Consider the following 22,628-nt stretch of genomic DNA (forward strand, 5'->3'; position numbering starts at 1 on the left):
TGCCCAGAAGGTAGAAAGCACTGTATTTACGTCAGGGTTTTGTGACCACTATGATGCGCCAGACACGGGGCTGAGAGCTTCCCTTTATCTCCCCTGATCCTCACCAAGGCCCTTGTTTAACCCAAAAGCAGATGAGGAGACTGAGGCCCGGGGCGTGAAGGGATGGACCGGGGGGTGGGGGCGGGGGTCACAGCTGCTATGGCTGCTGCCTCCTGCGCTGTCCTCCTTCCTGAGCCTGGGATGCAAACACCAATGGTCCGTGGTCAGGGCACTAACAGAGGAAGCTCCAGCCTCCTCTCCAGGGTCAGGCGAACCCTGATGTCTGTCCCAAACCTTGGGTGGGACAGAGGCTGTGTCCTGGGCCCCTGGGTCTCAGGCAAGCACAGCCCACGGAAGAGAAGGGCTGGTAAGGACCAGTGTCCGGGCGGGAGTGGGGGGTGACTGAAGTTGGGACAAGGAATTTCGATGCCCAAGGCTCCCTCCCTTTCCCACTCAGCCCTGCAGAGATGGGGCTGGGACTCCTGAGCCTGGAGCAGCCCCACCCAGCTCCTCTGCAGGACACCACCATCACTCCTGCTAGGCGTCAGGAGTTTTGGGGTGGTACTTGGACCAGACAAGGATGCACCCCAACAGCTGACAAAGCCCCTGCTTTCATTCATCCAATCTCTGGGCACCTACTGGCCATGGACCAATGCCAGGTGCTGGGGAAAAACTGCCTCTCCATCTTCATTCTCCATTTACACAGTGGAGCCCCTGCTGTCCCGGCCAGCAGGCACACTCCACACCTCCCCTCCTCACACTGGCCAATGTCCTGTGAATTATTAATGCAATTGTCCCTTTTTTCTATATATTTACTGGGTAATTCCCTCTCTTAACAAGCACGCTGTCTGTTTCACTCACAGCACCGCTTCTGGCACGGTGCGGGACACAGAGAAAGGTGACAGATACACAGGCCACAGCTCCCCACTCACAGGGCTCCTAGGAGATACCAGAATTGACCCACTTGACAGACAGGCAGACTGAGGCTCAGCAAGGGTGCCGAGCCTCACTCAAGTCATACCAAGCCACTTCCTGGCCCCCAAGCCTGGGGCTCTGCCTGCTGCCCCTTGATCCATAGGGAACAGATGGTGAAGATCTGGACAGTCAGTGACATGACTGACAACTGTCAGGAGGGGTGGTGCAAGACTGGAAGCTGATTTTTGTTTTGGGTCCTCTTTTTTTGCTAATCTCTATTTTTACTTTTTTTTTTTTAATTGAAGTATAGTTGATTTATGGTATTGTTAGTTTCTGACGCACAGCAAAATGATTATTTCAAGCACCTGTCAGTGAGAAATCAGCTTCCTGGTTCATCCTTAACGGTTCTGAGCGCAGACTCCCAAGTCAGATAGGCCCAGGTGTGAATCCACTCTCTGCTCCCCACTTCCGAGCTGGGTGACCTCAGGCAGGTCTCCTTCCCTCTCTGAGCCTCAGTTTTCTCAATGATAAAACGGGGTTTGGTGTGATTGGTGCTCAGTGACCACGGCCTGTTACGACTCTTTCGCAACTCAGAGAGTCAGGGAGGAAAGCAAAAGAAAGGCTTCCAGAAGGTGGACGCCAGGCCTGGGTCACCCGGAGGCTCAGTCCGGCTGGTCCTACGCCTTCCTGTCCCGTGACCTCTGAAGGGCCTGGAGAACAATGCCTATGAGAAGAAGGAAACAGTCTCCCTGGGCTAGGACCGGAGCCATGCCCCGCCCAGATCGGGGAGAGGACAGTCACTCCCCTCACGGTCCCCCACCTGCGGCAGGCTGAGTGCTCCCCAGGGCCTGAGGACCAAGTCCTGGGGGAGGGTGGGGACACCCCTGTCCTAACCTATGGCCTGGGTGCTACCACGCTACTGGAAGAGAGTTTCTACCTCCTCGGAAGGGACCAGACAAGGAAGAAAGAGAAGGGAAACATATTTCTCAGCTACTCTAGGCTCAGATGCAACCAGCATTAATCACTCATCTACCATGTGCCCTGAGCGTCCATCCTCTCGTGCCCAAGGCCCTTCCCTGGCCCCTCACTCCTTCATTCTCAGAATCAAACCCATCCTCCTGACTTGAGTGTGATGACAGCCCTCAGCAGTCCGGCCCCTCTTGCCTGGACAGGCTTCACACACACACACACACACACACACACACACAGCCCCTCCCTGTTCCTGGAACTTGCTGGCTCAGGCCTGCCTCGGGGCTCCTGCTGTCCCAACGCCTGGAACACACTTCCTGCAGAGCTGGACCGGGCTGGCTCCTGGGTGTGGGAACCTATTGTTAAATACTCAGGAATTCTGCAAGCTGGCTGACAGCTGACGTTACAGCTTGACATGGGTCAAGGTGGAAGTATTTACACCAAGGGAATCGGCAAGTGCTCTAAGCAGAACTTTCCCCTTCCTGGAGCGCAGGCTGTTAAACAGTTACCCGCACACCACGGGCTGACTCCTTCTCATCACTCAGGGCCCGCCTTAACCATCACCAGCTCACAGAGGCCTCCCCAGTAGCCCCGTCTAGAACCTCTCATGCCTGTCACCTTCTGATTCTCTGTTCCTGGCCCTGCTCACTCTGTGACCTTCTTCTTCTTTGTTGTTTGTCTGTTGGTCTGTCCCGTCCCTTAGGATATAAACTCCTCGAGGGCAGGAGCTTCTGTCTATCCGCTTCCCCACCGAATCTCAGCACCTAGCACAGCATTGCCATGTGCTAAGCATTTGATACATGTTTGTGGAATGAATAAATATGCCAAGTGCTGTGAGTTCAGACCTTACTACATGTTTCCAGTTTTGAAGCTCACCTCAATCCTTCAGTGTAGTTCAAGGGGTCTCAAGCTCGGCATTTTGGGCATCTGGGGCTGGTTAATTCTCTGTCAGGGAGGAAATGGGGTGAGGACGGTCCCTGAGTGTTGTCGGTTGTTGAGCAGCATCCTAAAGGAAACCAACCCTGAATATTCATTGGAAGGACTGACGCTGAAGCTGAAGCTCCAATACTTTAGCCACCTGAGGCAAAGAGCCAAGTCATGGGAAAAGACCCTGATGCTGGGAAAGATTGAGGGCAGGAGGAGAAAGGGGCGGCAGAAGAGGAGATGGTTGGATGGCAACACTGACTCAGTGGACATGAGTTTGAGCAAACTCTGGGAGATAGTGAAGGATGGGGAAGCCTGGCATGCCGCAGTCCACGGGGTCACAAAGAGTCAGACACGACTCAGTGACTGAACAGCAACTGGACTCTACCCTGCAGATGCCAGAAGTGGCCTCCCTTCCTGAAGCTGTGACAAGGGACACGGGCAGGCATCCCAGGGGGAGGGGAGGGGTTCCATCACCCAGGGTAAGGACCACAGCCAGGGCCCCTCAGGGGACTGTGTCACTTGCCTCAGTTTGCTGCTGAGAGCGCTGAGGCTCGGAGAGGGGCTGGGACATGGCCCAGGGCCCCAGCGGGGAACAGAGGATGAGTCTCCTCCAGTGGATCCCAAAGTCCTTGCTTTCACAACCTTCCCCCCACAGCTGCTCACTGCCACCACGGCCCTCTCAGGGCTCAGCGATCCTCTGAGAGAGGTCCAGGGATCCCACCTGTGTTACAGGCCCTGGAACCTGTGATTCACTGGCCCAGGGTCACGCAGCACACAAGAGGCAGCACTGGGATTCGAACCCAGGCCTGTGTAACAGCTAAGCCCTCCCACCCTCACCAGGGGCAGGGGGTCGCCCACTCACTCCCAGGCACGCTGTCTCTCTATTCAGCCCGAGCCTATCAGGTTCCCAGGGCCCCACCTGAGGTGCCAGACAGCGGGGGGTAGGTGGGAAGGGGTCTAACTTCTTCACTGCCAGCACCCAGACTGTTTATGGCTGGCACGGGCAAGGCGCTTAGGGGCCAGGGGCCGGCTCATTTCACAGATTCCTTCCGCGAGAAGGCTGACCATTCTTCATGTTCATCAGAAAGCTGTTCCTTTGGAGCCCAGGAGGGCTGTCAGGTGAAAGGAAAATAGCGGAGCGTTGGCATCCCAACGCCAGGGACCCGAGCCTGAAACCGCAGCTGCCCGCAGAAACCCGGGGCCAGCCCACCAAGGGGTGCACGCGGTCTGACTGCCCCCGCCCCAGCAAGGACAGGGTCTGACAGTGAGGCCTGAGATGGCTGCTGCAGGAAGAGCGGGTTCCAGCCCTGCCCTGCTCTTGGCTGTGTAACAGATACTAAGATGTGCCTGGGTGCCAGGCCCTGTGCTCAGGGCCCGACGCACAGCCTGGCGAGGCTGCCCTCCAGTCGGCCTGAGTCCATAGCCCACGACAAGTCACGTGGGCTCTCCGTGACTCATTTCCTCACCCCCTGACGGGACAAACACTAGCAGCTATACCATCCTGCACTCCGAAGGGTTATAGGACAGGATAATGGAAACCCCAGGCACAGAGGAGGGGGTTCCGTAAAAGCTGGGACTGGTATAGTGGTTCCTCAGTGTTGGGCAGGCTTCTAAGCATCTACTCATGTGTGTGTTAACTCAGCGAATCCTCCCTGCCCCACGAGGTACACGATAACATGTGTATCTCTTTCCCTGATAAGGAGATGGAAGCACAGAGAGGTTAAGAGACCTACCCAAGGGCACACAGGTAGGAAGTGGAGTTGCAAGTGGTCTGGTTGTAGACCCTGTGCTCTTAACCACATTATTATACAATCATAGTCCCATTTAGCTAAAATTGTCCTATTTAATCTTCACAATATTTCCATGATAAGCATTATTTTTTTTTTCCTTTTTTCAACTTTATGAAGAAATCAAGCTGGGAGCCCTGAAGAGGTGATGGTCACAAAGCTCATAAGAGTCAAAGAGCCAGGCCTGAAATCTACACCACCCATCTGGTAGGATTCAGAGCCACTGTGGCTTCTCCAAGATCAATAATTGTCTCCCATTACAACCTATACATCCTACAGCTCTGAAAGAGGAAGGGGGACAGTGTTGCTGACAATATGTGTCACGGTGCTTCCTACAAAAGGTTTGGAAATTTCAGACTTGGAGCCTGGTTTGCACAGGCTCAGCAAAATCAGATCCTCAGCATCCAAGTGAGGCATCAAGAGGTAGTAAGGGAAGATGGAAGCCGAAATTCAGCTTGCTGTGCAGCTATGCTGTGTGACTTTGGCTGAGTTGCTTGCCCTCTCTGGGCCTTAGATCTCTCGGTTGGAAAATGTTGTGGAGAAGAGGCACAAAAAGAGAGAAGCCTTTTTCTCAGTCTTTAATTTTACCTATGCTTTCACCTTTGTGATGTTTCAATAGCGAAAATTACAAGCATGTTTTCCAGGATACCCATCTACCATGGCACTACAGCGTCAATCTCCGTCACGTCTGGACATCTGAGTTGCCAATACAAGTCTACCCAATATCTCCACATACGCACACCCTGGCAGGAAAAATTGGGTCAGCAGACAGTGGCCCATAGCAGCCAGCAAAATAAACTCTCAAAGACTTTCCACAATGATGCCGCCGCAAAGTTCTGCTGGAATGCACAAAGTAGGCCTTCTAAGAAGTTCTGAATTTCCACTCCTCCCAAAATGGCCACAGAGGCCCTGGCAGAAAGGCAGAAAGCTGACCCACAGAACCGCCCCTCAGTAGGCACCCCGGAGCTAAAAGCATCCTTTTTCACAGCTGTCACCAAAAGGGGAGCAGGCAGTGGGCACCTAGGACTCCTAGGAAGTAATGAAAAAGTCAGGGATCAAGGGACACACCAAGAGGATGATGGGAAATTCCCTGGGGCAAGAGAGGTTAAGCTTCCTACCCAGGGAAGGCAAGGGGTGAGGGGCACCAAGCACAAACAGTTCAAATCTCAAGACCAGTTTCTCTGTTCGTGGAAACTGTCCAATACCTCCAAGCCCACCCCAGGAAGAAGAAAAAAAAAAAAAAACGTGGGTAAACCCATCCTCTCTCCCTGTTTTCAGCCTTAACGAGGGCAGAGAGGAGAATTACCATTCCATCCTCTGCAGTATCTAACTTCAAAAATCTTGGGCACAGAGCAGAGAAAGAAGGGGCCAACCAAAAACTGGGACACCAGTTTTTGCAGGCTTAAAAACAGATCAATTTTACTCTAAAGTTTAAAATGAAACATGCTCCTGTTTGGGAAAAGAATTTCATTAGGAGGAAAATATAATATAAAAATACCCATTTAGAAAGAATGTGCTATTAATTCTTAGCACTCTATGCAGAAGGGAAAATTGCATTTTTATCTAAATGGTTTTTCTGCATAAGCCATTTACAATATTCTTTGCCTCTCTATAATAGGCCCTGCTACCATTAGTAGTGGGACGACCGGGCTGAGGGCTGAAATCGCCCTCAAACACATTTAATACATAACCCCTGAAAATCTATTCCAACAGGGACCTCAGCAAACAGGCCCAGCATTCCTTTTTTAAGGAAGAAATAAATATTGCTGAGGGGGGTTGGGAGTGGTGTGCTGATGGGGGAGGAAGGGACAAGATGGTTTAAGTTAAAAGCAAGCGCTCTGGGTCCCTTTAGCAGCATTAAAATTGCAACTGATTTTGGCTGCATGATTGCAACCATTTGACTGCCCGTGTGTGTGTGCAGTTGTGTGTGCTGGTATCCACCCCCCACACATACAAACACACACACACTCATGGGTTTCCATCAAACAAGCAAACAAGCTAGGGATGAAATTCAGGATATGAAAACAAACTATTTTTAAACACTAAAGCAAACACACCAAGATAGCAATACTGTTATTTTCCCATTAAACTAAGTTTCTCTCCATTTGAAAAGTGAGAAAAATCTAAACAATACTTCCAAACAAACTGCATAGAGCTTGGGTGTTATGGCCTCCACCAGCTTTAACAACGGAAAAATCGCCTCTGTAGAGAAGCAAAACACAGGCGGGGATGGGGCCAGCCGGCTTCGCCAACGGCCTGCCACATCCCACCCAGCGGGTCCCCCCCGACAGCAGCACGCCTGGGTGCCCAGTCGTCTCCAACTCCAGAAAGCAATACTTTTTCTTTTTTCCAAAAAAAGTTTTTTGTTTTTTTTTTTTAAAGTCTTCCAGCTCTTTCTCTCTTGGATTCCCAAAATAACTACTTACTTAATACCAAATGTCAGGGAGCTAAATTAATTCATTAAGGAAACGCAAGGGAGGTGATGGACACCAAGCGCGGGGGCCCCCATGATTTTGCTGCCGTGAGCCAGAACGCCTCGGGCCGCTCTCTTCCGGAAAAACTCAGTCCATAAATTCCTCCTTTCAAACCAGGAGCCCAGAAATGTCATAATTGTAGCTGATACAGGTAACAGGTGTGCCCCTCTGTCCCTCCCACCCCCCCGCCACCCGCCTTCCAGACAAGCTGCTGGAAGATTTAGTGGTCTGGCCAGGGGTGTCGTAATTATCGGAAACGACTCTGGTTTTAAGGGTTAGATAAAGACCCTCTCCAAATTTAAGGCCAGACACCAATGTCCATTAGACTTTAACGGGCCCACATAAAAAAAGAAATTGTATCCTCATCTCTCCAAATGCCTGCTTCCCTAGCGCCTCGAGTTCATTTCAGGCTGGCTCAGCGCCCAAAATATTCCTGTCCGGCCCTCATTCTGCAAAAGCAAGGACTCGGTAGAAACTGATGTGCCAGGCATTAAGCAACTGGGGAGGGGGCTCAGGAAACCCCTTTGCTCTATAATTGTTACCACCAAAACCTCTCTTTTAAAAAATAATAATAAAAGTGGAATTGTAACCTCTCGTCTAGAAGCAGAGAGACAGGGAGGCTACAGGGAGGCCGGGGAGAAAGAAGTGTGGGTGGCTGGTACCCAGAGATGCCCGGCTGAAGAGCCCAGCACCATCCAGAATGACACACGCTCCCCTCTGAGACTCAGTGTTCAGAAAGCTGTGGGCTGTTTTGCTCTGTTTTTCTTTTTCCCAGCTTTCGAGACTTACGCATACTTTTTCTTCCTTCTTTGGAAGTCAAGCCAGGCGTTCCTCTAAAAGTTACACACACTCACTCCAGCACTACTGTCTGTCCAGGGGCAGCATGTAAGGAGCCCCCAAAGAGGTTTACGATCCCTCACTCTCCTCCATGTCTGTGCTCAGCTCCCAGTCAATTAAGAATTAATGCTCAGAAACTTTCCGGGGACCAAGACACCAGTAGGAAGCGGATGTTCTCTGGCCGTCTCCGAAGCGCTGGGAGGCTGAGTTTGCTGGGTTGGGCTTTTTCTCCCTCCTTCCAGACGAGGGATGCTTGGAGGGGCCTCACCCTCCCTTTCTGCCCTGGGAAGGTGGTGGGAACCTCGACTGGGGGCCTTTATTCCGTGACGGGCGAGCAGGCCCATTAGTGCATAGACACACACTCTCATACACACACACACACACATACACGCACACATACTTCTAATCCCAGCAAAATGTTTCACACACACTGAGCACAAAATAAATGCTTATTAACTAAACTGACCCAAAATAGTGAAATGTACAAGTAAATTAATCATGCCTCTCCCGGAGGCCTAACAGGATTACAAATTCGGCAAAAATTGACCACACGGAGATCAATGAGCTTCTACTTAAAACTCAAAGGGGCCAAAACTTCGTAGGAGCTGCTTCTTGGAGAAAAAAATAAATGTATTTTTTCATCTCTTATTAAGACTCCTAAGGCCTGTACGTGTGCATGTGGGTGTATGTGTGTGTGCCTGTGTGTGTACTCGAGCGGGGGGAGCGGCGGTACGGGCTTGCATGCCTGCACAGCAAGCAGAAACCAGCAAAAGGCAACCAGAGCTTTATGCCCAGACAATTTAGAAATAGTCACGGCATAAAGATCGTGAAATTGCTCCGGTTTAAAAAAAACAAAAAACAAATTTTGGTCCACAGCCTCCCTTTCTTTTCCCTCAAATATCAAACAACCACTAAAAGTTACATCACAGGGGATGAAAGTGATCAATTTGTTTTCAGCCAATTAGGTCTCACTTGCTACAGAAGTTTTAAGGGCTGCTGATGGCTGGACCGTGGGTCCCCACCCCCACCAAATGGGAAGAAGATGAACCTCTTCTGTGTCCAGCTCCTTTCCACACTAAGCTTATCTCAAGTCAGGGAAATCTTTCTCTTGCTGAATTTGTCACTTACTTGCATTTCCCTTTTTGCCTACTATTCAGAAAAAAAGGGAAAAAAAAAATATATATATATATACATATTGTGTGGGGGGCCCTGTGTGCATTTTAAGACGGTGGAACCTGCCTGCGAGGTCTGTCACAGACAAGAATATCCCTAAAGAGGTTCAGTGCTGGAAGAGACGCATCAGTGGTCACTTTATGAGGTCACCAGGGAAAAGGTCACTCCTTTTTCCCACCCCCATCGTCCCTCTTTTATGGAAAGACCTGGGGGCATCTGTGAAACTTGATGCTTCGCAACAGGCCCCGTGGGACCAGGGACTGGCTCCTCTGTAGGACAAGTTGGCCACAGCCATGATACGAGGGCTCAACCAGCCCAGGGCCTGTCCAGGTCACCATCCCCACTCTCTCCCTGCCCCACGCGTCTAGCCTGGCCTCTAACTGCACAGAAAGGGGGTCTGATTACCAATAGACCCACGATGCGGTCATCAGCCCCAAGCTGGGTCCCCTACATCTATTTCCCCCATACAGCTGCGGTCATGTGAAGCCCCAGGCCCAGCAGCGGGGAGCTGAGCCAAGAACTTTCTGTCCTCTGTGAGGGCTGACACCAGCCCCCAAGCCATGCTCTCAACCCCCAGCCTCGCCCAGGAGATGGTATTATAAATGACTTTGACACTTATAAATGATTTTCCATTCCTAAACCCCGTGTTGGTAAACAACATTTTAACTCTGAGGGGCACACGTTTCCCTTCTCCATCCATCCCTCAATCACTGTCCCCCGCAAAGAAAATAAGCTACATCCCAGTCTGCACCCAGTGTTCCTAACTACGGCTGGCGTTTCTCTCTCTGCCTTCCGGCTCATAGGAAAGAACAGAGTGTCCACATCAGGACTCAGGCCCTTGAATTTCAAGGACTTTTCCAACAGCCCACGCGATCCGGGTAGAACCTGCTCACTTCCCTGTGAATTCTCAACCAAGCCAGGCTTTCTCTGGAAGGCTGAGCTCTGGGGATTTCAAAGCAGGCTATGTTTTCTGCCGACTCCCCTGGCCCCTCTCTGATCGTACGATGGTCCCTCAGAAGTATTTTATTCCTGGTGGTCGTTGCCAATCACTCGACAATGCTTGTGTTCCCAGATCCAAGCGTGCCTGAAAACATTGCTTCACGGTAACTTTAAACGGTCCCATCTTTTTCACATCACACCCTGCCCTGGACTGGATGAACGGGGGCCGGGTGTGTGTGTGTGTGTGTGTACAAGTGCATGTACATGTGTGCGCATTCCCTCTCATTGCAGGAGCTCCCAAATACAACCAGGAACACCATCACTGGGGCCCTCACCTCTGGGGCAGAGAGATTTCTTTCCCCAGTCACGCACCACATCAAGCCACCTAGGCCAAAAAGGCCCCAGCTTGCCCAACTCCAGTCAAAGCGCTGACCTGAGCTCTAAGAGCAAAGGAAACCTCCATGCCCACACCCTCTTTAAATTATCATCAGCATTGAGAAGGGGAAACTCATTTTAAATCCTCAGATCGCATCTGCGGGCCACTTAGGTCTCACAAGAGAGACAGGGCTTTTGGAGGAGGGAGGGGGGAGGCCCAGAAGGGTCTCAGCACCCAAGTTAGCCCACGTCTCCTGCAAAGGCATGACAATGTTGTCTATTTCTGAGTCACCGTGGACAGGGTTTTTGAGACATGCAGGATAAAAACAAGAGAAGGTTCCCTCCAACTTTCCAAAGGACATCCGAGTCAGTGGGCCCCAAAGATGCCTCCACAGAATGGTCTCTTTGGGTCCCTAATCCATCTTCCAACATACCTGACTCACCTAAACTGAACACCAGCACAGGTAAGTCAGACTGAGGCCCAGAAAACCCGAGATTCTCCCCCTAAGAATGGGAACCCCAGGGCCAATCACCGAAGGGTCCAAGGTTTTCCAGAGACATCAAAGATGGGAAGTAGACAGAGCCTTGGGGTCACACGGTCCATCCTACCAGCTACAGGGGAGGCGGGGCGGGCTGAGTCTGCTGGACCCCTGGGCTTTAATGATCAGAACAGAAAACCCTGTTTTCCCTCTAGCGTGTGAGTTTGCGTGGGGATGTTTATTGGAGGTTTCCCCCTCTTTGGGGAAAAGTCTATCCCACGTATGATGTTCCTTCTGGGATACTCAGAGAGCCAATTTATTATCGTGAATGCGCTAAGGCCTCCGAACTGTTAAATTCAACTGCCGTTATGTTTAAAGGGCATTTGGGTCCTTACGGTGATGTACATAAATCGTGAAAAGTTCCACGCACGACCGCTGTAAAGTACTCCCTCTGATCCCGCTTTGCAGGAAGTGGAGGTGATGAAACCCTGCCGACTTTCTCAGCCAAGAAGGAAAAACGAGAATGTGGGATGTTGGGACTACGATGGACACCCCCACCCCCAGGAGGAGGTACCCAGGATGGCAGTCCAAAGGGGACTTGTGGGACCAAACCGGAAAGCCATCGGGGCCCAGCAAAAGAGCCCGTTGGATTTCTCGAGTCTGGGCAGCCTCTCCATAGCCCCCCCAACCCCTGTCCTTCCTGGACAAATACCATGTTGGGAGCAGACCCTCCTCTTGCTTCCCAAACCTCAGAGGCCGCTGATTAAAATGCAAGCCAGCAAACAAAGCAAGCCTCGGCGTCCTGCAATAATTACACCCCGTGAGAATGATGGCTCGCAAACGTCCCTTCTCTGTGCAAGTATAAGAAACTGAATTCTGCTTTTCGATCCTGGTCACAAAGTGAAGTTAGGAGTTCGGGGCCCCAGATGTGCACACCCATCAGTAGCTTCCGACCCACACCCTAGAGTCACCGATAGGCCCACGAGGCTGCGTGAGGATGCGTGCTGTCATGTCACTGGAAGATGGCAAAAAATGATCAAGGCTGCCGCGGCCCTGGGCAACCCCATCCTGCAAAACGTGGTGGGCCAGGGTTCCAGAACCATCTCTCCCTTCTGGTCCGGTTTGTGAGTTGGGGGGACCATTGGCTGAGCTGCTGTACACCAGGACACTGAAGGCAAAGCTGTGACTAATTCAAAAGCCCAGCGTCCTCTCCGCCAAGGCGTTGGTACCAAAAGATTACAATAAAGGAGAGGAATTTCCATAAATAAGAAGCAGCGTCCGCTTCCCACCACTGGGAGGGGGCATGGGGGAGGGGGTGGTGGTGGGCCCTGATTCAAAAGATTCCTCTCCCCGGCTGGAGAGAGTTCAGTTAGCTGAACTCAGCCAGAGACACCTCCACGCGCAGAACCCAGAGAGGGACGACGTGCGTCTGCTACCGAAATACTCCAGATCAAAGTCACCCACAGTCTGGGAGGCCCGGGAGGCCGAGATTTCGTAATTAGGATCTTCAAAATCCTCCTCTATTTTTAGGACGTGCGCTCATTCAGTCCTTTAGAGAATCAGAACCTGTCAGCTAAGGCCAAAGAGACTGAAGGTTTGGTTTCTCTCCCTGCTTCCCCCATTCCCACCCCCCGCCCAAACCCTACTCTGCTTTCGGAAAGCAGATTAAGGGGAAACTAAAGGAGTAACTGGATGATTTGATGGAAATATACTTGGCCATGCATATGTATATGTGCTTATGCTGGGGAGGGGTTCCTTCCCACGAGAAGGCCATGGGCCCTGCTCCCCTCCCATGGGCTGCAGACAGACCCCGACCAGACACTGCACGTCGGCCACACTCTTTCAAGCCAGCCCCCAGACCACTTTGCCGGGCTCCAAGGTGTACCAGAAGGCGAGGAAACTTGAAAAATATCCCCCAAATGTCTCTTTTCTCAATCATGCACTCGTGTACATATCAACATCTCTGCCACTAGCAATCAAAACCCACACTAGAATCTGTCCACCCAAGACGCGCCTAAAAATAGACATCGTCCTAAAACAAACATGTTGCCTGGGCAAGTCAAAATCCTGACTTGAGTCAAAACGAGGAAGCTGGGGTTCTTCCAGCCCCTCCAGACCGAAGACATGGGTGGAACAAGCAGGGGGGCATTGAGGGAAGGATATGAGGTGACCCCACTAGTTACAGGGAATTCCCCCCATAGATTCGGGGGCCCCCTCATAGATTCAGGTCCCCTCTGATCTAAGAGGCTTGGTGCTTTCATGTTGCAATGTGCTTGGGCGGCCTTCTTGCCCTCACACACTGCCTGGACATTTGATCCTATTACATAAAGCTATAGTTTTTCAATCTCTAAAATTAACCAAACGTAGGTAAATACAGTATTTCTTACTTGGAGTATTTATCTCTTAACAGCTTTCGGTAAAGCAGATCATTCCCTGGGCAAAGAACAAGACTCGACGTTACTGTCACTCAAGTGGAGAGAAAGGTGATTTTTGCTAAATTTTCCAGCATATGGTGGGTTCAGGAGATTCTGTGAAATCCCAAAGATAGGCTCAAGTTTGTCCTTCCAGAGTGGGAAGAATGCCCCTCCTCTAATTTCACCTGGTCCTCTCGGACTGTTTATTAAAGATGTATATTTTATATCAGCCAGAGAATCTCAAGTAACTTCTTGGCAAGGGCAGCTGTATTTTCAGGACCCATTAAGATTCTTTGTGGAAATTTAAATACCTCTGTCAGGCAAACAAAATCATATCAGGAATCATAGAATTTCATTGCTAGAAAGAGAAATTAGATTAACTAACCCTCACTCCTTTCCTAGAAATCTCAATAAAATAGAAGTACATTTCAACAGTCTCTTCCGGTCTGAGGGGCCTCACCAGAAATCTAAATGAATTTAGGTTTAAACTAAGAAAGCTAAAGAAAGCTATCCTGAGAAAAGGTCTTCCATCTACAAATACTGTATACATCAATACAGATGATAACATATAAGTGTATATTCCATATTAGAAGGCAGAACCTATTTAAAATCAAAACAGAAAAAAACCCAGTGGCAGAAACCATGACAAGTTCAATGCCGATAAGCTTCAGCCCCTTGGAAATCCTTGTCCTTTATTAATATTTAGTAGAAATGTATAATTGCAGATGTGCGTTAGGTTGGGGTTTTATGTCGGGAGGCGGGCAGAGAAGACAGGTTTATTACAACCATGAAATATTAAACAAGCACCAAAGAAGAGTAGCTGTGTGTCCCGGACTAGCCAGGGAGCAGGCAGGCCCAGACCGTCAGCTGCACAAAGGGGGCTCCTATCTGTTTACATTACCCCTGATTAACACCTGCGAAGTTTTGGGTTACATCTTCCGGAGGCTGCAAAAGTCACTCGAAGGCAAGCAACCCGTGCTGGGTGATTTCTTGGGGAAATAGGACTGCAAGGCTTTGCCATCCCAAAACCAGTTGGAAGGAGCCTTAAAAATTCTCTCCATAGTGTGAGGAGTGGGGAAAATGACTTAGGGGAAAAAAAAAAAAACAGCACTAGGAGTCTTCCCCCTTGTCTGCCCCCACGACTAAGGAAATTCAGCGTTCAAATCCTGCCTGCCTAGTACTACTTAGCACCGCCTTACTGAGCTCTGACTGAACACTGAGAGAAGCATGAAATTCCAAAAATTTCTCCCGCATCACTGTAAAAATATCGTACTTCCAAAAAGGGCCGGATTGCATGCAGAGCATAGACAGAGACCCCTCCCGTTTCCATGTGTGTGAAAGAGTGTTTCTAGACATCTCTGGATTTCATGATAGAGAACAGCCAACAGAATGGAAGTTTGGCAAGGGTAAACTTATTAGGGAATAGAGTTAATTCAAGTTTTGAAGCCTATGAGGGACCCGTGGGCAGGGGCGGGGGGACATACTTTTTTAAGCTTAATATCCTTTATCTACAATCTATTAAGATTTCTCTTTCTCTCTGGGTTTTGAAATTCCTCCATAGCCAGACACCTATTACAAAGATGGGTGGATGATTTTGCAAACTAATTTCAAATTCAGGTAATCCTCACTGATTTAATAGATGTCTGAATAGGCCCAAACTCAGGCTGGTTTTTCTTTTTCCCCCTCTTTGCACAACCTCACCCTTCCGCCACCCCAACTCTGTGCAAACAGAATCTCACAAGGAAACCTACAGTCTCATGATATAAAAGTTGTTTGGCGGGTTGATTAAGAAGTCAGAGGAAGCATAATTTGCAGAGGCTCACTTGCCTGTTTGTTTTTTTTTTTAAAAAAAGATCATCATCACATGTGATTCTGGCCTAGACTTTGTGAGAAGTGTAACTTGCCAGTCAAGTTCCCTCCCCTCCGAAGGACATCTAAACCCCACAAGACAATGTGGGCACGTCCTCTCCAATCTGAGCAGGATCATTTTTGTTAAAGACCGACTAGTATTTTGTCATCAGAGGGAAGAAATTTCAGAAACGGTGTTAATATTTAATCACATTAGTACTGGCGTGTTTTATGGCGTGACAAAATAAAATATCATTACAAAGAATGGGCTTTGCCTGAGGTTGGGGGGGATGGGGGCGGGTGGTGAAAGACAGTGCTTTGCTGGGGTTGGAACTTAGAGAAGGTACATTCAAAGCTGCTTCATGGCTGGTGGGACCCTGGGCTTGTGTTTACAGAAAAGCAGGATGCTTTCCTTTCAATTCTTTTTTTTTTTTTTTCCTCTCTTTCTACTCTGTTTTGAAGGGGTACACTTCATTCTGATTTTCAACCAGGGCACCGGGGGGCCCGTTGAAGGCTCTGTGTACCTATTTATACAACGTGCAGATGGAGCTGTGGGGTGTTATCATAATGAAAAGTTTAATCGTCCTTATTTACTACCAGTAAGGGAGCAGGAATCAGATGCAGACATCTTACAAAGCCTTAACTAGCAGTCCCAAGGCTGCAGAAGCTGTGACTGACCTCAATTCGGGGCTTTATCTAGGAAACTGTCCTTCCTACATCACAGAGTGGAAGACAAAGGAGGTCAAGTGGGTGTCCCTGCCGAGGCTTCTAAGGCAGCCAGCCCCGCAGCGGGTCCCTGGAGGAAGTTTCCCATCTCCTGTGTGCAGGGGAGGGTTGTGTTTAGCGCACAGGGGGAAATCAACCCCGAAACTGACTAGCATCTGTTTCCAAAAAAATATTTTCCTTCGCCTGACGGTGATAATGAAACAAACAAAACAAAACATTTCTTTAATGACATTTCTTCATTCTCAGTCTGCATTTTTTTTTTTTTTCTGCAAAGGAAGATTAGTCGGGCTGAGAAGAGAACAGTGCAACACCTTGAAAAAAAAAAATCTCATTACAACCACCCAATTCTTCTGCACCTAAGGCCCTTCAAAAGACTTTCAGGCCAAGGGCTATTGGTTTTTCTTTATTAATTCTCTAAATCGGGTTTTTTTTTTTCTTTTTGACTCTTCTCACACCATTTTGGCCAATGTGGTCTTAATTATGGGTGCGGGGGAGGGAAGGGAGAAGGGGGAGGGGGAGGGGCAGCCAGGCCAAGCCAGGTAGAAGTGACAGGGGCTGGCATTTGTGCTAACCAGCTATCGATCGGCAGGACCAAGATGTTGTGTACAAGAAAATAAAAGAGAAGGGAGGCAAAGCGACCAGGCTGCTGAGTCCAACTCCATTTTTAAAAAGGCGGGGGCCAGGGAGAAGCAGCGGAGGGTCCCAAACTAACCAATTTATGGCCTTGCCTGGGAGAAGCTTGGAGAATGCTGATGCTGGTCGCAGCGTCTGCTGTGCATGCTAAACACCCAGCTTCAAATGAGAGAGCGGCGTCCCAGGCTGGGCAGTAGGCGAACAAAGAGAAAAGCAGCAAGGCCGCATTCATGAATTAGAAAACCCAAGCGGGAAAGCTACCCGGGGACGGGCGGTGAAAGCCCGGAGTTCTGAGCCACCCAACTCCTGCCGCACGTCCCCTCCCCCTCTCCCTCTGTCCCCATCCCCTGGTCCTAAAACCAACCGGCACCTTAAACCCTGGGTCAAAAGATGGCAGGATGCAGGATGTGGGCTGAAACTGAAGGTAGAAACTGAAGGCAGAGGAGAACCACCCTAAGAGAACGCAAGGATCAGTGGATGTATTTTTTTTAAAGACACAATTAAATCGCCAGCTACAGACTCCAAAGTAATAGCCTGGTGAGACCAAGAGGATTCAGGGAGGTTTAAAAGCAAAAGGTAGGAATGGGGTGGGTAGAAAATGATGCTATCTAAAAAGGCCCCATAAAAAAATAAAACAGATACCTACTACAGCCCAGGTCACCTTTAGGTTTAAAAAAAAAACAAACTATTATTACTTTAATGGCAATGGTGGTCCATTTTACTAACCCCCACCCCACCCACCTTAAAGGCCTCCAGGCCCAACAGGGAGGGAGTGCTTAGAATGCAAAGGAGAACTGGGAGCCGACATCTGTCACCAAAGCCGGGCGAGATATTGACAAACTGGGGTCCTTTGTGTCTTACGAATATATATCCATATCCCCATGCACAAATGATGCCCTGGTCGACTGGTCTGGTCTCTGCCAAGTAGACCCCACCCTGACTCCCGCCCACCACTCCCCCGCCCCAACCAAATGTCAAGGAGGTGCACTCTGAAAAGGCTGCCTGCCTCCTACAACCCTGACAGGTCTCCAGTTTTTCAATGAAACTCTAATCGTTAAGAAGAGACAAAACAGCTATTCATTAGGAACGAATGTCAAATTAGGCGTTGCCTCTGAATGATGCTGCGGACACCAGAACTGGTAACTTTTTCCCCCAAAGATGCTGGCACACGCGAGGGAGCTCAAGTTGCAGGCTGGCTGACTAGGAAAAGATGGGGAGGCCTTAACACAGCTTGCCAGGTGTCCTGCCAGGAAGTGGAGGCTGGAGGGGGGCGGGAGGACGCTCGGAAACTCCTGAAAAGTGAAACAGGCCTGAACGCTGAGGGGTGAGGAGGGGTCTGAGTGTGAAAGGGAAGAGGCCTAGTCCTCAGGGCACCCAGAAACTCAGCTACAACTTGACAGGGGATGCTCTACAATAATCCCCCAATGGGTGCCACTTTTAAGTTGTTACTACTACAGCTGTGAAACTAGGATCTACCTGGCAGCACCTAGGGGGAGGGAAGGGGGTCTGCCCACGGAGCCCCTGGGGTGACCAAAGGAAGGGTACCAGCTCTGAGCTGGGCGTCAGGAAGGCCCTGTGCCCTGCCGACCTCGAGGGACGCTCCCCTTTCCTGGAGCCTTCAAGGCAGGCGAAGGCCAGCGATGGGGGTGGGGCGCGCATCCGCCAGGTGAGAAAGGAACCGGGAACGAGCGCGTATACCTTCCTTGCTGTTGGGATTCTGGGGTTTGGCCTTCTCCCAGGGCGCCAGCGTCTTGTCCTCCTCTGTGCCGTCCACCAAAGCCTTGTCAGCCGGCATGTACCAGGTGGCGCTGTGCTCTGCCATCAGCGAGTCCAGATCAATGGTGCTCATGGCGCTCTTGACCGCCTCGGAGCAGCAGCTGCCCAGCTCGCTGTCGCCATTCTGCGCGCCCGAGGCCCCGACGGCACACTCACCCTTCTTGCCACCCTTGAGCCCCAGGGGCTGGTCCTCAGAGATGCTGAACTGCTGCCTCTGCAGCTGGATCTGTGCCTGGAGGATCTCCAGGGGGTGGATCTCGTCAGGTGGCGGAGCACCGCCGCTGCTCGTCGGGGTCCGAACCTGCTCCAGGCCCGGCGTGCCGGGATGGCCCGTGCCCCCTCCGCCGTAGCTGTCAGGGGTCGAGGTAGAGGTAGACAAGATGCCCAGGCCAAGCGGGGGCGGGGGTGCCTTCGGTCCGTGTTCCCCGGTGCCCACCCCACGGGGAGGGAGTTTGGGCGAGCCTGTCACCAGAGGGCTCCTACTCGCTTTGGCCAGGGCTGGGGGGTTGTCGGAGCTGGAAGACACCTCGTCCTCGTTGGCGTAACTCGTGCTCACCTCGTCGGAGGCGAACTCGCCCACGTGCGGGGAACTACTGTCCGACTTGGCCCCACCGTCCAGGGACGCCATGAGGTCTGGCTGGTCCCCCAGGAGCAGCTCGGCCCCCTTCCCCCACGACGGCGACGTGAGCGCTTTCTCGTGAGGCGTAGGCGCCCCGCGCACCTCTCCCGAGTTTCCCCCGACGGCTGCGCCCGGCGCCTGCTGTTGCCCTGGGCTCACACCAGGCGCGCCCCCGCTGTCCGGCGCCGAAGCCGCTGAGTACTTGTCGAAGAAGGTCCCGGGGCTCACGTGACCACTGTCCCTTTTTCTGCGCCCCCGTCCCCGGCCACCGCCCCCGGGGACCGGCTTGCCGTCGTTCCCCGACGTCGATTCCAGGGTGTAGCTGGGGGAGAGGCTAGTGCCATCCCCCTGGGCGGGCGGATTGGGCGGCCCAGAGGCTTTAGAGCCGCTGCTACTGGTCCCCGACGGGCCTCCGGGCCCTGGAGCCCCAGGAGCAGTCCCTCCTGGAAAGTAATCCGAGCCCGGGTTGCCCGCCACGGCCGCGCCGTCGGTCTCGTTCTGGCTCAGTTTCCTCTTGCCCTCGGGCGGGTTCTTCTTGTTGAAGGTCACGTTGAGGTTGGGGGCCCCGAGGCTGGCGATCATGTTCTGGCAGGCTGTGGAGAGCGCAGCCAGGCAGCTCTGGCCGAACAGGTTGTCCTTGGAGCTGGGCTTGTTGAAGGAGCCCAGCGAGAGCGCGCCCAGCTTACTGGCCGAGGTGCGCTGGCTGGGCTGGAAGTCAGGCTGCGGCGGGTATGCGCCCCCGCCGCCGGCGCCGCCGCCACCGCCAGTGCTGCCACCGCCCCCGCCCGCGCTCGGGGGCGAGTTCACGCCTGGGCCGCTGTGCGGCGTGGCCTGCCGGTTTGCTGCGCCGAACGGGAAGCCAGGCTGGCCCCCGAGCGCGGGCGCCGTGAAATCAGGTGGCTGGGGCCGGCGCTCGGAGGGAGCGCTGGGCAGCCCCACCCCAGCCCCGGGCGACTGCAGCTGGCCCAGGCTGGCCAGGCTGCCCCCGAACTGCAGGCCAGGGGAGGGCAGCCCGGGCACGTGGCCCTCTCCGGGCATCCTCAGCGGCTCCTGCAGAGAGCCCCGGAACAGCACCCCCGAGCCACCGGGCGGAGGGGGCGGTGCCAGTCCTGGGTCGTGCGGGCCGCAGTCGGAGGGCAAGCCTGAACCTCCCATCCTGCGGGGCAGCAGGTCTCCGGGCGGCGGATGCGGACCTGGGAACCACGCGCTCTCCTGCGCCAAGTGCTGCGCCTGCGGCTCGAACGTGCCCAGGCGCCCGGCGCCCGCGCCGCCGCTATCGCGCTCAAAGTTCGGCTGGCCCAAGCCGCCCACTGGGCCGCTGTGTACCAGGCCACCCTGGCCCACGTCCCCGGGGTGGCCTAGCTGAGCCAGGTTGGGCTGGCGCAGCCGCTGCTGCTGATTCCGCGACGCCATCTGCTTGATCATGAGGGCCGCGTTTTGGCGTTGCTGCTGTTGCTGCTGCTGCTGCTGCTGCTGCTGCTGCTGCTGCTGTAGGGACGGGTGGTCCGGGGCCGGATGCTGCAGAGGTGGCCCCGAGGGGAAGCTGTCGGGCACAGGCGGCGTGAACTCGCCGGGCAGGCCGGAATAGGCAGAGGGCGAGAGGTGGTTGTCCAGAGCGCCATTGTGCATGCTGCCGTTCCACGAAGCGCAGCGATCCACTCCCGCGCTGCCCGGGAAGTCAAAGCGCGGCCTCTTGGCCACGTTCATGTAGGGGGGTGCGTCGAAATGCTGCAGCCGCTGGTTGGGCGCCTGCTGCATGTTGAATACAGGCTCGGAATAAGGGTGCATGCTGCGGTTCTCCAGCCGGTGGATGGGGTACTCGAATTGCGCGTGTTGGTTGGGCAGCATGGGCCCCCCGTCCTGCAGGCCGCCGCTGGGCGTGCCCGCCTCGCCCTGCTGGGGACGCGGGAGCGCGGGCGGACACGAATTTTGTCGGACTAGAAGCCCAGGCGGTGGCGGCGGCTGCTGCGGGGGCGGCTGCTGCGGGGGCGGCGGGGCCTGCTGCGGGGGCGGCTGCTGCGGGGGCGGCGGGGCCTGCTGGGGAGGCTGCATCAACGGGTGCCTGGAGCCGACTCCAGGCTCCAGCCCCACGGGCATCTTGCGGGTCCCGCCGAACCTCTCGAAGAACACGCCGTGCTGCTGCTGTTGCTGCTGCTGCTGCTGCTGTTGTTGTTGCTGTTGCTGGGCGTGCATTTTCGACAAGCCCACCATGCCTGCAGCTCTGGGCATGGCCGAGGCACCCGGGAAAGAGCCCCCGGGAACCTGACGACCCGCTGCATAATGAGGCAGCTGCCCCTCGGAATCAGAGGGGGAAAACATGTCGAAATGTCCCGAGGGCGGCTCGCCCGGGTAATTGTATTCCAGCGAGTCGACGGCTCCTTGATTCGCCACCCTCCGGGGCTCCAGACTATGGGAATCGGAGCCACCGGAGGCGGGCAGGCCATGGAAAGAGGCGGCTCGGTTAGGGCTCTGGTCCAGCGGCAAGCATGGGGCAGGCACGGCATGGCCCGAGGCGCCCGAACTGTGGAAGTCCGGCAGGTTCCCGGGTCGCTGCGGGCCGAAGCTCTCCGGCCCCTGGCTCTCAGCCATATGATCGTAACCCTCGGTGAAGGGCGGCTGGCTGCCCAAGCCGCCGGCCGCGCCGCCGTAGCCGAGCAGGCGACCCCCGTGCAGGCACGAGGCCCCTGGATCCGGCCCGCCAAAGTTGCCCCCAAAGTGGGGGTGATGCTGGTGGGGGTGGTGGCCTCCCGGGTGGCCGTGGTGCGGCTGTTGGCCTCCAAAGAATCCGTGCACCGGCTGCGCCTGCAGCCCCCCCGCGTGCAACTCCGAGTGGCTGCGCGCGTGAAAGCCGTAAGGCTCCATGTTCATGCCCAAGATCGGGGGTTCGCCCAGCCCGCTCATGGCAGGGTCCACGGGGCCAGGGGGTCCCCCCGCGTGGAAAGCCGGGGCCTTAAAGTGGGCGTTCATGCTTAGTCCGGCCTCGTTAAAGTTCCTCTCGCCCTGGCCAGCGTTCCTGCTGTTGATCTGGGGCTCGAATTGGTCCAGCCCAAACATACTTGGCGGGGGGCGGGGGGATCAATAGGGCATGACAGCCTGCTCTCCGCGGCGCGCCTCCGGCCAGCTACTCGTTCCGGCCCTGGCTTGGGCGCTCCCGGACGCTCAGCACCGCCGGGGCGCAGCGCGCACCGCCACCTCGCCTGGCTTGTGAAGGCTTGGGGCTATCAGCTCCTCTCCCGAATCTCTCGTTCTGCCCGACGCGGGCCTCTCACATCTTGCGGCGCCGTGGGGCCTCCAGGAGCCGTGTTGGGGGGCCCATGCCCCGGGCGGTTGGCACAGCCGCGGGTGGGTTTGCGGGGAGGGGACGGAGCTGCGGGTGACTGAAGACAAAAAGTTAAGTGGGGGGAAGGAGGCGGGAAGGAGGGAGGGAAAGCAGAGCAATCACCTTCTTAAGTCCGATCGGGTTGGATGGGGAGCCCCTGGACGCTGCCTGAAGCCTCCCGGAGTCCGTGGCGGAGCTGCTAAGGGGCCAGGCAGGGAGACCCTTCAAAGCCGTGGCTGGCGCCGGGGCACAGACCGATCGGTCCCTCCCCCCCTCCCCCCGAAGTCCCCGCGCTCCGCAGCCGGAGCCTCAGCCAAGCACGATCGGCTCGCACAGTCCCCGTCGGCCCCAGCAAGCGGCTACTGCTTCTTCAGCGGGT

At 53.9% G+C, this 22,628-nt stretch overlaps 1 protein-coding gene across 1 annotated transcript in view; it reads right to left on the reverse strand.

Moving 5' to 3' along the window:
- Nucleotides 1-22,422, reverse strand: part of MN1 (MN1 proto-oncogene, transcriptional regulator) — a 48,905-nt gene extending 26,483 nt beyond the window's left edge. Inside the window, exon 1 of the mRNA XM_061385218.1 lies at nucleotides 18,234-22,422. Within this exon, the coding sequence (XP_061241202.1) occupies nucleotides 18,234-21,984 (3,751 nt within the window). The 5' untranslated portion in view covers nucleotides 21,985-22,422. The remainder of the gene's footprint in view (nucleotides 1-18,233) is intronic.
- Nucleotides 22,423-22,628: the final 206 nt, after the last annotated feature.

The sequence above is a fragment of the Bos javanicus genome, chromosome 17 (genome assembly GCF_032452875.1).
Source record: "Bos javanicus breed banteng chromosome 17, ARS-OSU_banteng_1.0, whole genome shotgun sequence".
NCBI classification, from domain to species: Eukaryota; Metazoa; Chordata; class Mammalia; order Artiodactyla; family Bovidae; genus Bos; species Bos javanicus.